A 16233-nucleotide genomic window follows, 5' to 3' on the forward strand; every position below is an offset into this window, starting at 1 on the left:
CATACAGGATTCACTGTATTTTGGTTGCTTAACATGAATAGGATGGCAAAGTTTATTGATGCTGCTCAAAATGAGCGTGAGTATTCAAAAAGAGCTATATTTAAAACCCCATGGTGCCGTGGGCGGAGATACGGGGGGGGGGGCATACTGGAGCCGACTGATATAATGTATATATGTATATGTCAAATGACATCATCATCATCGTGCCCCCCCCAGCAATAATGACCTTGCCCCCCCCCCCAGATTTTCAAGTCTATCTCCGCCTATGCATGGTGCTGTATTAAATTTCTCTTAATTTGGCCCAAATGCATATTGGGAAAGATTCTACTGGCTGACATAAAAGACCCAATAAAGGAGAAACAACGATTAATCAGGAAAAAAATTTCTTGAGGTAAAATCTTAATCAGACACCTGCGAGATAAACAGTCCTATTCAGGAGTCCTTATTTTTATTTTGACAGTAATATTGGGGCATGGCCTGGGGGGGAGGGGGAAGGAAACTTCTTTTCAAAGGGAATCTGTACTACAGAGTTATGATCATGTTTCTTCAAGATTAAGTAGTGATCCGGTGATACTGTGAGTAGATTTTGTCCATGATGGGGGGGAAGAAAACAAGAATTTTCGTGATTGGATGAAATGCTGGGGAAAAAGTATTAAACGTTTTATGAGAAAAGCATTTTAATCGTTAATGATAATATTTTAGGAGATTATCTTAGATCAAGTTTTCTATGGATTATTCTCTTGAGAAATAAAGTTCTTTGAACAGTCTTTGTTCGGTTTTCAATGAATTTTGTCGGAATGGTTTCTTTTCACTCAGTACATATTTTAGCCAACTGAAGAAAATGTAACAATGGTTTTGAAATGTAGTTCTTTCCGAAAGATTGCACTCATTGGCAGAAGAAATTTGGATGGAGAAAAGAATTAATAAAGTGTTAGTTTGTATATTTTTGATGGGGTACATAGCTGTGCTACCTGCGATTTTCAACTGATTTGAGAGTATTTTTAAGCTAATATGTGTGGTATTTTGTGCCCATGCAATCTAAATATATATATCTGTAATATTTCGAGCATGTATGTATTTTTAATATTTTCCCTTTAAATACTTTCATGGAAATAATGAAATCCCAACCCACCCATTTATGGCAGATATCACTTTTTAGTGACACGCCAAGGCTGTGTTCTGTTGTTGTAGTTAAGGTATTTTCAAGCTATTTTACCTACTCATGATATCATTATGAAATGATCATTATATTATCACTTTTTTTCAGGTTAAGTTACTTAAATTCAGGTGAAGTTTTTTTTTGTTGAAAAAAATGCATAAATTTTCACTATCATTGCTATACTTACATGAAAATTTCATCATGTCGTGTGAATATTCTCTTTCTTCTCTTTTTTTTTTTTCATAATTTCTTATTTTACTGAAAGCCACTAGCTCTGGATCGTTAGATTATTTTTACGTATGCATATTTTTTTCTCTTTTTTTCATGATAATAAATGTCGAGATAAAAATCTCTTGCAGCATAATAAAGTACCTAGATATTATATAGTTTGTCACTGATTTATGTTAATCTGAGTAATTTTCATAATAAAAAATTCATTATCAAAACAATATGTGATTGTTTTTAGTGAGTACTAATATGATAAGCTGAAATAATTCAATCTGATTTCTCTGTAAAAAATTATTTTTAATATAATCCCAGTAATCGCTATAAAATTTCCTGAATCACTGTTGAATTGAACAGCACTAATTTTCTTTTTAAAAATTCCAGAGCAAGCTTTATAGAACGATATACGTTGATGAAGATGGCCATTCAGATAGCGAAAACCTTACCAAGGATAAAACAGGCACTGCTACATAGAAAACAGTCTCTGTTCCTAGCGAATCGTGACAAATTGTATGTCTGTTTACATTACATTCCATGGAAACTCTTATATTGGACTTCCTCGTGTATGAAAAATAATTTCATTTGTATATAATATTATATAAATGTGCTTTAGAGATTTTTTTTAAAGAATTTATCGCTAATTCTTGCTGTGCATTCAAAACTAATTGTGATTATTCAAAGTGATACTTATGTATATGTTTAGAGAGAGAGAAAGCTAATAATTTTCTAGACATTGATGTATTATAGCTTATAATGAATTTTATGTATGCATCAAATCCTTCCCCCCACTTCACAATTGTATTTAGTTTTCATAGTTTCAGAAAGCGAAGCAATAATGAATGAAAATTTATATATTTGATTTAAATCTTCTATCAAATATATCTTTTTAATTTGCTATTATGAAAATCAAAAAGAGATTGAAATTTATTATTTACACACTCAATTCCAGTGATTAGTTGTAGCCTGAAGGAGAATATTGTGATGAATGTCATGTTTAACATGCTAATTACATGGTATACAATGAACATCAAGATACATTTATACACATCACTAACATGGACTTACTTTCTACTTACTGAATTGATTTTTTTGGGGGGAAATTTACAGTGAAGAAATATAAGGTTGGTCTCTGGGTTGCTGAGCTAAAATTCAGTGAGCTTCCCTTTTATGAAGGTTCTATGCAATACTCTTTCAACATCATGCCCCCCTCCCCACTCCAGAAAAATTGACATTCTGCTGCTCCATCTTAGCTGAAAGTAACAGCCTACATGCATATTATCCCATTCGGCTATGCAGCCCATGATTCCCACTTATAACGTTTCCATTTAGAACATTTTCCAGCTGGCTGTGGCTTATTTTTCGACCCTAACTCTTTCTAACACTCAAGATTTCCCGTTTAAAGAATTTTTCTGCTTAAAATGTTTTTTTTTATGATGACTTTGTTGGAAAATGTTGTAAGCGGGATTCACACACACACTGCATTTATGTATTTAGGAATAACTGCTACTAAAACCATAACTTCTCTCAAAAATCATAGTAGTAGATTTTGATACCAGATTTCATCATGTAGGTTCCCCTGTGAACATGGTATAGATCAGGTATGCATTAAGGTGACCCTGGTTCTCTGAACAGCTTTTCTGGGTTCTAGAAGTAATCATACTCCCCCCCCCCCCCACTATATTTCATTTGAAAACTTTATTTCTTCATATGTATATTTTTCTTACAATTTCTCTGCGGTTCCCTCTCTTATTTGAGTTTCACCCATGGCCCCTTTGGAATACCTCCATGACCTGGGAAGAGATTGAGCCTCCCACTGAACCAGCATACATTCAATGAATGCTCTTGAGCACTTGTCATGGCTCGGGGCTCCCTCAGAATATCCCAGGACAGCCACTAGAAATGAAAATTTATTCTGCCACCTGTGTCCATTTTGGCACCCCCCTCTCTCTCTCCCCCTGTAGTTTTTAATGAAAAAACAGTAAACTCAGTGCCCCTCTTGATCTGGTATCCTGGGCATCAGATGCTCCTGCCCGCCCCCTCAGATGCAGCCCTACATATAGCCCCAAGTTGAAAACCACTGAACTAGCATACATATATTTCCCTCCAGTAGATAATGAATTTATACAGATAGAATTTTCATTCAAAAAGTTCTAAGACTAGGTTTTTTGTGGTTTTGGCTTGCTGTGCTATCTAGAGAGCATTGACATTTTATACTATGAAATGTCATTTATCCGTTACAATACTTGAGTGGTTTTCCGTTCCATGGAAAGCTACCGTCATTTATATTGTGAGAAAGATGCCATCAAATATTGTCTCAAAACGAGAAATTCCAGATTGAAAATTTAAGAATTAATGAAAAGACTAAAAGACTACCTCCCATATAATTATGAGTTTACAGTCTAGAATTTCTCATTTCAAGATAAAATTTGATGGCAGCTCTCTGACTCTCCTCATAAAAAAAGTCATGAGAAAAAAAAATCCTGCATGCACCAATCATTTAGAAAGTCCAAAGGAGAATGTTTATGAATTTCTTGTATATTTGAGTAATACTAGTACCTCTTATTGCTCAGCTTAGTCTGAATATCTGGTTCCTTGTATCTTTTTGCCAGATGTGAAGGAATATGAAAGGCTGAATAAGGTTGATAAGGCTGAATTCCAACTGATTTTTTGTTTAAATAGTTTAATATCCTAGTTGTAGTGTGAACTGGTACATTTGCAATGATGAAGCAGCAGTCTTTCTAGGTAAAACTGACATTATAAAAAGACTGGGCATTTAGCAATGGACCTGGTTAATTGGGAAACTAACTAGCATTTTCTCATCAGCCTGATATTTTTAGGCTTAATGTAATGAGCAGCTAATTGGAAATTTTGCAATTGTTCATTCAAACAGCCTGGTTCCATCCAGGCTCATAGCAATAAGTCTGATTTTACAATAGCCATTTGGCCTACATCAAGCATGTGCATCATTACTCGTGAAAGTTCCTTATCTTTACAACACTACAGATGTTCAGAGTGTTAGGCATGTCTGTAATTGCCTCTGATTCAACATTGAATACGCATTACGATTCCCCAGACATTACCATTCATTACATGATTATGAGTGAAATTAATATTTTACATGGAGTTTGAAAAACTTATTCTTCCTCCTTTTATGTCTGTTTGCGCTTCTCTATTATTTTATCACTAGTATCTTTTTGTCATAATTTATTTTATTATCTTTTATGTTATTTTATGCAATGTAATTCTCGGAATACTAGCGTAGGGGTGAGTGTCCATCTAGTCAGATAGTGCTTTAAAAGAAATCAAAGCTTTGATGCTGTTGCACAAAAAAATGAAAATTTACCATGCTGCAATTAAAGCAAATATATATTATACCGTGCATATATATGTATAATAACCACTCTATAATGAATAATTTTATAATTCCCACCCAGAGATATTCACAAATATGTAAATAAGTTTAAAAAAAAATTCATTGTGGACCAAAGATTTGTTGTTATTGTACCATCACAGCTTTTATTTTGCGCTCCCCATCTCACTTTCCCAAACTGCTAAGTGTACTGTGTATATATATGAATATGAAAAATTAAAAAAATTATATGTATAAATCAAGACTTTTTTTGTTTGTCTGTAAATTATTTGACTGGATTCCACGGCGTGTTTGAATGTGATAACCGAAGCCATTTGATTAATCACATGCCACAATGCACAAACACATAGATATCTCATACTTCATTTAACCCCTTTACGATCACAGATGTAATTGCGTCCAAATGCCAGTGGAATAAATTCAAAACAAGTTCTCTGTTTTCTTTCCTCTCTCTCTTCACCAGCGAGAAGCTTTATGGTAACCCTATCAACTGAAGTTGCTTTTTTCAATCCCTCTTTTTTATACTCCTGTTAATGATTTTTTTCTCCACACACATAATGTATCTTTGCACTATATGCCTGAAAGAGACTAAAAAATTCTCTTATCTATTATACTTTTTCCTTTTGTGTATTATTTCCCCCTTTCCTTTTGTGTATTAATATCCCCCTTCCCTTTTCTTACGTGCGGTTAGGTTAGGACGAGGTTACCAGCTTTATATATCGTGAATTCGTCGGATAGGGATAATCCAAATTTGTTGGCAAAAGCTTGTATGGGAAGTGGTTAATATCTGGAGTGATTTGTGCTAAACAATTTATTTTCTGCCCTTATACAAAACTGAAATTATTCGAAAGTTGTTTTCAAAACTGTGGGTTGTTAGTTTGTGATCCCTTGTTCACCCTATTCCAAATACTAGAGCAGTGACTTCGGATATGCATAAAAATTGAAATGATTGATAGCCGCTGTAAGCTCGACAATATTGTGGAATTCAAAAATGAGCGCAGTGGAATTATTTCAAGAGATCTGCAGCATTCGAACATATCCGGATCAAAGATATAAAACTTAACCCTAGACTAGGTCTTCCTCATCTTGGGGATATCAAATACGCAAGCCTCATGCAATCTCTTACGAGTATAAGCAATTTCAAGCAAACCCAGCTAACATTTCCTATTGCAATCGACGCAGGTTATAACTGAGGTTGACTTGATAAAGATAGCCGCTATTTCTAGAGGATATAGTTATAACGACCGATATAAGTCACTAAAATGTTCGCTTCCTATTAATCCCACATTATTTTTAATCAAATATAACGACCTACAAAGACCATTGAACCGAATACACCGTCCGAATCCAGCTCTGCCTTTTTTTTGCAAAGAAATGAACAAAATCTGTTTGCAATAATTGTTTGACGGCCCTAAGCACCCCCTGCGTAGGAAATTCTCGAAAAAATTTAAATGTATTTCTCATTTTTCTGAGTCCACACTTTAATTGTGACAGGACTACTTGACCAACCCTGAGGGGTGTCCCTTTTTTATCTCTAGCTCGTGCTGCCTCTAAACTAGTATTTCCACGGTCTGATTCATACTGGAAGTTCTGCCATCTAGGTTAGAAATTAAAGACGTCTCAAGCGGTGATAACGAAATTACTATCGAGAAGCAGAAACGCTCATTTAGTATTGTTCTCTCCGAGTGAAGCCCATAAACCGGACTGAATGGCAAGTTCAGTTCGTTTTTCGCACTGAGAAGGAAAGCTTTACTTATAGCTCAGTGGTTTTTCGGGCCATAAGGAAGCGTCCAAAACAAAGAGCCTAGAATAAAGCAGACGACAGCAGAAATTTTCATTCAGTACTGTTCCCTACGAGCACAGCCCACAAACTGAACTGAATAGCAAGTTCAGTTATTTCTTCAGTGCACAAGGAGACGTCCAAAACAAAGAACCTATCGTCATTTTGATATTTAGAAATTCATCTGCAAGTTCATGAATTCATCGCTAGATGGCTGCTCATACACAAATAGTTCTCATCAGAGCCGTAGCGTACCTTGTAAAGGCCCCGGTAGATATTTTCTTGTGGGCCCCTTAAAATAGAAAAATTATGCAAAATAAGTATACATCTTTTTCAGGCCCCCCATTCGGATCTGTGTCCGGAAAATTCAATTGCTATGCAATTCCATGCTAGGAAAATTCACCGACAACAGTTCAACACGAAGTTACCCAGTCCGTGAGCGAGCGAGGGAAACAGTGATGGAGTGAATGAGCGTGATACTAAGTGAGTGGGTGAGCGAATGAGTGAGCAGTGGTGAAGGAAGCACCGGAACCTAGGGGATGAGGCGATTCGAGTCCCCACCCCAATAAATTTTATAAAGGGGGCTGAGACCCCCCCCCCCCTCAATAATTATTACTGAAAAAACAACTCAATGCACTACCCTCCTCCTGCGTACGCGCTTGAGGCCCGTATATACGGGACGATCAGCAATTTTCAGCCGGGTAGTGGCCATACAAGTGGATCAACTCTTCTAATTTTCAGCCCCTCCAACCTTTTCTTCACGTCGGCGCCTCCGGTGAGGGAACGAGTGAGTGAGCGTGTGAGTGAGTGGGCGAGTGACCGACTGGGGAGGTTAGTGAGCTACTGAGTCCGTGAGTGGGCGAGTGGGTGGGTGAGTGAGCTACTGAGTCCGTGAGCGGGTGTGTGAGAGATTGGAACAATGAGTGGGCAAGCGAGTGAGTGAGCGAGCGAACTACTGAGTCCGTGAGTGGGTGAGTGAGTGAGGGAGTGAGCGAGCGAGCTACTGAGTCCGTGAGTGGGTGAGTGAGTGAGGGAGTGACCGAGCGATCTACTGAGTCCGTGAGCGAGTGAAATAGTGAGTGGTGTGGTGAGCGAGCTACTGAGTCCTTGAGCGGTTGAGGGAGGGGGGAAACAAGTGAATGGGTACGTGTCGAGCGAGCTACTGAGTCCGTGTGAGAGTGAGGGAGCGAATGAATGGGTGAGTGCGGGATTGATCGAGCGATCCGCTTCTCACTCATTACCCATTCACTCGCACCTCACTCACCCACTCATGGACTCAGTAGCTTGCTCTCCCACCCATTCACCCACAAACTCGCCCGTTCACTCGTCACTCATTCAGTCACTCGCCCACTCACCCACTCAGGGCGGTATTCACCGACATGGTTTAAACTATTATCACAATTTTTTGATGAGAGATCGTCACGGATTGGTTGAATTCATGTTTTTAACCAATCTAGATTGATCTCTTATGCAAAAATTGTGACTATAGTTTAAACCATGTCGGTGAATACGGCCCTAAGTCACTCGCTCGCTGGTTCGCCCGCTCACTCTCTCACGGACTCAGTAGCTCCGTGACGAACTGTTGTCAGTGAATTGTTGTCCGTGAATTTTTCGTCGAGCTGGTCGTTGAATGTTCCTAGCAGTGAATTAATGTTGGTGAATTTTCCGTAAACCATTCGGCTCGGGGCAGTGCCCCGGTTACCCCAGAACTAGTTATGGCCCAAGGTCTCATAAATGTCTGATATTAAATCAAACTTCTTCACAGCTATTGAACCCGGGTTTTAATTTTCGTCAACAGATAGCAGCATCAGCGGCATTTTGATTTAATTTAATTACTGAGGGGCTCTGCCACCTGTGGTGGCCACTCCCCCCCTTTTCTCTTCACAACATATCTTGTTTATTTCGTCTCACCTTATCAGAGTGCTATGAAAAGCGACATGTACATGTCAAACCACCAGCTTACTGACGAATTTTAAAATTCGGACTGACAGTGTCCGGAACGATTCTTACAACGTTTTGATTTCTCACACTATAAATTAACCATAGAAGGGCCCCCGTGAAAAAGCTGGTTTTGGGGCCCGCCAACTATCCCAATCTAGGAGTCCTGCAGAAGGACCGTATATATTGTGTATGAACATGCACATAATTTGGCCCCTATGAGTCAAACAGTTCCCCATATATATTCAAGAGTTAAATGAAGTCTTCACCAAAAAACGTAACCGATTTCTGTTGCATAGAAGCAGGCCCTTTTCGAGTTTGTGATTTTATATTATATAATATATAGTTAAACCACGCACGTGCAAATTAATCTCGAAACATTACCGAAATAAAAAATCGTGAGGGATGTGTCATATTCGTTAATGTATTTACAATGTGCGGGGGAGGGGGGGGGGGGGCAGACTCAACACCGCACTAAATATATATTTCTAGTGTGGAGTTGGCTGATTCCGTTATATTATAGCAAGCTGTGACATAATAAGAGCCATATGTTGGGTGACCATACATTCTGTACTTCCGTGCGCAGTCCCGGTCTTCTCTGTTTTTCTGGCTGTTCCGAATTTTTTGAAAAGAATCTGACGGTTTATCACGTATTTTCAGCGAAGCCAACTTTACTTTTAATTCTTAATTTTATTCATCAAATCAATGAATGTATGTTTCAAACTCAGAAATTATATCAAGACCACAAACAATAAAAATCATCTCACATTTTTTTCATATCTTTTTTTATTTTAATTCACTGCAAATTGAAGCGAGCTTCATTTTCAGAGATTGGCGACTTCTCTATGATTTTAGCACGAGTTGGCAAATATGCTTACTTCTATCATTAACTTTGACGATAATTGGCAATATTCCTAGGATGACCATATTTCCTCGAGAGAAATTGGGATTCCAAATACGGGAAAATACGGAACATTGCCAATTAACGCCAACAATGCCGCCAAAAAGGCACAAAGTTGCCAAATATTGCTGAAATTACGGAAAAATCGCAATGACGGGAAACGAAGCGTTACTGCAAATTCAGTGGATTAAAACGAATTCCACGAAATAAAACGTTCAAGACAAATGTGGAAGATTAATGTTCTTATTTATAGTTGTAGTTATCATAATATAATTTATGAGCTGAAAAATAATTTCAATTGAAGAATAAAAATCCAAGGCGTCATCTAAAAAACGAGAAAAACCGGGACACAAAGTCGAAACGGCCAGAAAAACGAAGAAAACGGGGACCGTCCCGGAAAATACGGGATGTATGGTCACTCAGATATTCCGTATTTCTTAGCTTAATTTGCAGTATTTTCTCAAGCAAATATGATCAATGACGACATTTCAGGTGATAAAGACTCAATAGATGTCACTGCAAACAATTTGAAATCTGTAACAAATATAAGTAAACAAATCGACTTTTTACCAATGCCTAAAACATAGTAAAAGCCCAATACACTTCTATCTCTTAGCTTTTGTTAATGTCTTGGCATATAAAGACTCATTAGACGTCACTGCAAACAGTTAGTTGTCTGTAACAAATATAAGTAAACAAATCGACCTTTTACCAAGTCCTAAAACATAGTAGGTTGCACTGTAAATAGGGATGCACTGCTATTTTTAGGTGCATTGCGTATTGTAGTGCATCGCGGGCTGTATTGCTTATTCTAATGCATTGCTTATTCTAATGCATTGCTTATTCTAATGCATTGCTTATTCTAATGCATTGCTTATTATGGTGCGTTGTTTATTGTGTGTTATCGTGTATTGCGCATTGTGGTGCATAGCATGCTGTATTGCTTATTATAATACAGTTCGTATTGCGTATCGTGCTATATCGTTTATTGGGGTGCATTGCTGATTGTGGTGCGTTGCGTATAGTTATGCATTATAGTGCATCACTTGCTGTATTTCTCATTGCAATGCAGTGCTTATTGCGTATTGTGATGCATTGGGTATTGGGCTGTATTGCATATTGTGGTGCACTGCAAATAGTTGTGCATCGCTGATTACAGTGCATCGCTTTCTTATCGTATTTCAGTGGTTATTGTGGAGCTTATTGCGATGTATAGTGCTGAATTGCGTATTGAGCTGTATTGCTTATTGTGGTGTGTTTTGCGTAGTTATGCATTACATGTTGTAGTGCATGCTTTATTGCTTATTATAACGCAGTACGTATTGCGTATTGTGGTGCATTTCGTATTGTTGCGTATTGTGGTATATTACGTTTTGTGCTGTATTGCGTATTGTGGTATATTACGTTTTGTGTTGTATTGCGTATTGTGGTATATTACGTTTTTTGCTGTATTGCGTATTGTGGTGCATCACTGATTGTGGTGTATTGCGTATTGTGGTGCATCACTGATTGTGGTGTATTGCGTATTGTGGTGCATCACTGATTGTGGTGTATTGCGTATTGTGGTGCATCACTGATTGTGGCGTATTGCGTATTTTTATGCATTACGTATTTTAGTACTTCGTGTGCCGTATTGCTTATTATAATGTCGTGCCTACTGCTTATTATGCTGAATCAGCAATGCCCCACAATAAACGATATAGCACGATACGCAATACGCACAGCATTATTATAAGCAATGCAGCACGCGATGCACCACAATGCGCAATACGCGATGTATGACACACACAATAAGCAATGCACCATAATAAGCAATACAGCACGCGATGCACTACAATAGCAGTGCACCAAAATACAGTGCACTGCAATACAGCATAAAACGTAATTCATTGCAATACGCGATGTATCGCAATAAGCGAATCATCATAATATACGCAAAAAGCAAAAGCACCGCATTACTGCATTACAATAAGCGCATCACGTGATGCGCTAATATGCGCAATGCATCACAATCACCAATGCACCATTATTTGCAAAGCACTACAATAAGAAATACGGCGTATAAAACACGCAATGCACCAACCATCGTAGGTAATACAGCAGCACAATAAGTAGAGCACCCTATCTATTCAGGGTACCGCAAAAAGCAATGCATCACTATGTTCAGGGCAGCACACCAGCACTACAACACTTAATGAACCACCATCGGCAATACAACACAGTAATTAGTGCACCACCATATTCAAAGCACTGCAATAAGCAATGCACTGAATATAGTGGTGCATTTCTCATTGCGGTGCATTGAATATAGTGGTGCACTGCTTACTGCGGTGCTTTGAATATGGTGGTGCCCTAATTATTGTGTGCGATAAGCTAAACAACACAATGCGTAATGTTCCACCATCGGCAATGCAGGACAATAAGAAATACACCTCCACCATAGGCAATACAGGACAATAAGTAATGCACCACAATATGCAATGAACCCCAATACACCATGAGCACTGCATTAGAATAAGCAATATGGCACTGAAATACGTAATGCATAACAATGAGCAATTGACTAATATTTACAGTGCACCAAAATAGTCATTCAATTGCCAGTTTCCCACTCTGATTTCGATAAGTAATACATTGCCATCATAAAGACAGCATAATACTCGATGCACCGCAATACATACGTTATACACAAGGATAGGCGGTACACAATAAGTAATGCACAACTATATGCGGTGAATTTCAACACACAAAGCACCACAATCGGCAATAAAGCACAATACTATCACTATATACAGTGCATATCAATGAGAAATACAGCATAAAACACAATACACCACCACCATCGGCAATACAGCAAAATAAATAGTGCACCACAATGAGAAATGCAGCACAAAACGCAATACAGCACAATACGCGATGCATCGCAATAGGCAAAGTACCATAATATGCAATGCACCACAATACATAATAATAAGCACTGCATTACGATAAGCAAAAGCACTAATATACTACACACATTAATCATAAAATAAGCAATGCTGCACCTAAATACAGCATGTATCGATGCGTGATGTACGATGTATCGTAATAAGCAAAGTACCATAATACGCAATGATTCATAATATACCATAAGCACTGCATTATAATAAGCAATACAGCACCTCAGTGCACTATAGCACATAAAGCATCACAATCAGTAGTATAGTGTACCACAATAAGCATTGCAGCATACTACCCGATCCACCACAATTCGCAATACGGCACATTATGCTATGCTTCGCAATAAGCAAAGCACTATAGTACGTAATGCACCACAATAAGCAATAACGCTGCATGACAGCAAGCAATACAGCACACGATGCACCACAATATGCAATGCACCGCACAATCAGCAATGCACCATTATTTGCAGTGCACCACAATAAGCAAATGCAACACAATCCGCAATGAACAGCAAGAAAACAATGAGATTCGTCCTCGACTCGAAATGAAACCTGTCGATTGATGATATATGTCCAATACTGCGCCCTGGGTACCCGGACCCTGTGAACACACTGTGATGTATATCTCTCCACATACCTCTGAGTACATGAGCAAAACTTGGCCCCTACAGAACTACATCGTCTGGTAGTTCCCGATGTGTTCAGCAGTTAAATGAAAACTTGACCCAAAATCGTAACCGACTTACGTAACAGAAAAACGTAACAGATTTTTGTAACACAAAAAACGTCACCGACTACCGTAATAAAAAAATCGTCTCTAATTTCCGTTACATAGAAACGGGCCGTTCTGGTATTTGTGGTTTTATATTACAGAGTATATATACATATATATATTTGTCATGGTTTCTTTTTTTAATTCACTAGAACTTGCTCTTCGATTTGCTTACTTATATTTGTTACAGACAATTAAACTGTTTGCGGTGACATCTAGTGAGTCTTCATATGCCAAGACATTAACATAAGCTGAGGGAAATGTATTGGGCATTTACTATGTTTTAGGCTTTGGTAGAAAGTTGATTTGTTTACTTATATTTGTTATAGACTGCAAATTATTTGCAGTGACATCTATTGAGTCTTTATGACCTTAAGTGTCATCATCTGTATATTGATCATATTTGCTTGAGAAAATACCGCAAATTAAGCTAAGAAATACGGAATACCTACTTAAGGTGACCATATATCCCGTAATTTCCCCGGGACGGTCCTGGTTTCTATTTTTGTCTGGTCGTTCCGACTTTTTGGCAAAAGTATCCCGATTTTTCCCGTTTTTTACATGACGTCTATTTTTTTATTCTTCATTGAGGTCAAAGATAGAAATTATTTTTCAACTCATAAATTATATTATGATAATTACAATTATAAATAAGAGCATTAATCTCCAACATTTGTCTTGTTGAACGTTTTATTTTGTGGAATTCGTTTTAATCCACTGAATTTGCAGTAAGGCTTCGTTTCCTGCCATTGCGATTTTTCCGTAATTTCAGCAATATTTGGCAACTTTGTGCCTTTTTGGCGTCATTCTTGGCGATAATTGACAATTTAATAATTGTCGACAATTCGATAATTGACAATTTTACAAATAAACAAGATATGTTGTGAAGAGAAAAGGGAGGGGGGGGGGGGATGGCCAGCACAGGCGGCAGAGCCCCTCAGTAATTAAATGAAATCAAAATGCCGCTGCTGGTGCTATCTGTTGACGAAAATTAAAACCCGGGTTCAATAGCTGTGAAGAAGTTTGATTTAATATCAGACATTTATGAGACCTTGGGCCGTAACTAGTCTGGGGACCCGGGGCACTGCCACGAGCCGAATGGTTTACGGAAAATTCACCAACATTAATTCACTGCTAGGAAAATTCACCGACAACAATTCACTGACAACAGTTCGTCACGAAGCTACTGAGTCCGTGAGTGAGTGAGCGAGTGACTTGGTGAGTGAATGGGCGAGTGACTGAATGAGTGACGAGTGAACGGGCGAGTTTGTGGGTGAATGAGTGGGAGAGCAAGCTACTAAGTCCATGAGTGGTTGAGTGAGGGTGCGAGTGAATGGGTAATGAGTGAGAAGTGGGCGAGTTAGTGAGTTAATGGGTGAGTGGGTGCTCAAATGCGTGGGCGAGCGATCTCGTCCGTGAGCAGGTGAGTCAGTGGACGAGTGCAAGAGTGATGAGTGGGTGAGGGAGGGAGTGGCCGAGCGAGCTACTGAGTCCGTGAGCGAGTAAAATAGTGAGTGGGTGAGCAGGCGAGTGATTGGGTGAGCGGGTGAGTGGGTGGGCGAATGAGTGGGCGTGCGAGCGAGCGAAATAGTAAGGGAATGAGGGAGCGAGAAAAAAAAAACGCCTTAATTATAAATATGTAAGGAATGGAAATTATGTCGAAAATTATTAATTAAATACTGTATGTTTTGAATGGATATCACCAATTAAACATATAATGAAAAGTTTGTAGAAAATTATGTCTCCTCTTACATTTCTCCCAATATGGTGAATGTATAACACACATTCTCATTATAATATTTTTTTTTTCCGAAGAGTTTTCTTTTTAGTATTTCTGAGCCAGCTTCTGTTATGTCGTTGCGGTTTTGAAACTTTTCGTTGCATTCTTTTATGTAATATTACATACACCTCTTTTAATAGTTGTGTGCATCGTATTTGTTTCACCGTATATTGTTTTGCTATTACTTTACTTGTTTGTTTATTTTATTTTATTCCTTTGTATGTTTATTTGTTTGTTCCCCCCCCCCCCCACCTCTTAGTGATGTGAGTGCCATCCTGCCATTCACAATAAATAAATAAATAAATAAAAAGTGCTATTTTTTTGAGCCAGTTTTCGAAAAAAATTTTTGTCACCCAAGAAATTTTATGTGCAAGAATTGGATGTTTAAAACGAGATAACTTCGCGCAATTTTTGAAGTCAGGCATGGCTTTAAACAATAAGAAGCTGAGGCTATCTTTTACTAGTTTTGCTGATGGAGAAAAATTAAAACTCATCTTCATATTCTCTTTATTCCATTAATTTTTTTTTTCTAGCATCAGTAGTAGTACATGGGTCTGGGCCATATTCCCGTTAGGTCGATATCCCAACAGGGTTGAAATTCGGAAAGGGTCGAATCTGAGATCTAGTCAAAAACTTCGACATTCACAATGTAAATATGTTAGCAGGTGTTTCCAATCAAATGGGGCCCAGGAAAAAAAAAGCATAAAACTCCTTCTCTCAGTGTAGGCCCGGAACTGGAGAAGTAGGGTAACTGCACCACGGAAGAATTTAGGAGGCAGCAGTGTTCTAGGTGAGAACAAAGAACATCGTTATAAAATTAACGACAGAAACCGCGAAACGTGGCTTATACGTTGAAATCAAAATTTCAAAATTTATTTGATCGCAATTCATTATCCTTATCAGAGCCCTAACGCCCCTCGCTGGGAGGAAGGAAAATCCGGACAGAAATTTCAAAATTTTATTTGATCGCATCTTGATTGGCACCCCAGAATGCCCTTCGCCGTGAGAAATGCAAATCTCGACATAAATCGCGAGGTGCGGCGTATACGGTAAAACTAAAATTTTCAATTCGACCCTTGCGGGATTTTAACGCTGTTGGGATTTTGACCTGTAGACCCAGCCCCATGTCCTACTACTTATGCTGTAGAAAACATTAGTGGAATAAAGTGAATATAAAGATAGGTTTAATTTTCTCAATCAGCAAAACTGGTAAAAGAAAGCCATAGACTCATATTGTTAAAGCCATGCTTGAGTTCAAAAGCTGTGTGAAGTTATCTCGTTTTAAACATCCAATTCTTGCATATGAAACCTCGTGGGTGACAAAAAACATTTTCGAAAACTGGCTCATGAGATTAGAGCTTCGAAA

At 38.2% G+C, this 16233-nt stretch overlaps 1 protein-coding gene across 2 annotated transcripts in view; it reads left to right on the top strand.

Annotated features, from left to right (window-relative positions):
- LOC149084455 (endosome/lysosome-associated apoptosis and autophagy regulator family member 2-like) overlaps nucleotides 1–4996 on the top strand; it is a 59255-nt gene extending 54259 nt beyond the window's left edge. Inside the window, exon 22 of one of the 2 annotated variants that reach the window (XR_016192978.1) lies at nucleotides 1769–4996. Coding sequence is in view for 1 of the 2 variants with exons in the window: in XM_089234857.1 (XP_089090983.1) it covers nucleotides 1769–1858 (90 nt within the window). In the remaining variant the exon portion in view is untranslated. The remainder of the gene's footprint in view (nucleotides 1–1768) is intronic. The other variant, XM_089234857.1, reaches the window with a different exon arrangement.
- Nucleotides 4997–16233: the final 11237 nt, after the last annotated feature.

The sequence above is a fragment of the Pholcus phalangioides genome, unplaced genomic scaffold (genome assembly GCF_987345545.1).
Source record: "Pholcus phalangioides strain wild (caught in Gottingen) unplaced genomic scaffold, Ppha-v1.0 ptg000008l_1, whole genome shotgun sequence".
Lineage (NCBI taxonomy): Eukaryota > Metazoa > Arthropoda > Arachnida > Araneae > Pholcidae > Pholcus > Pholcus phalangioides.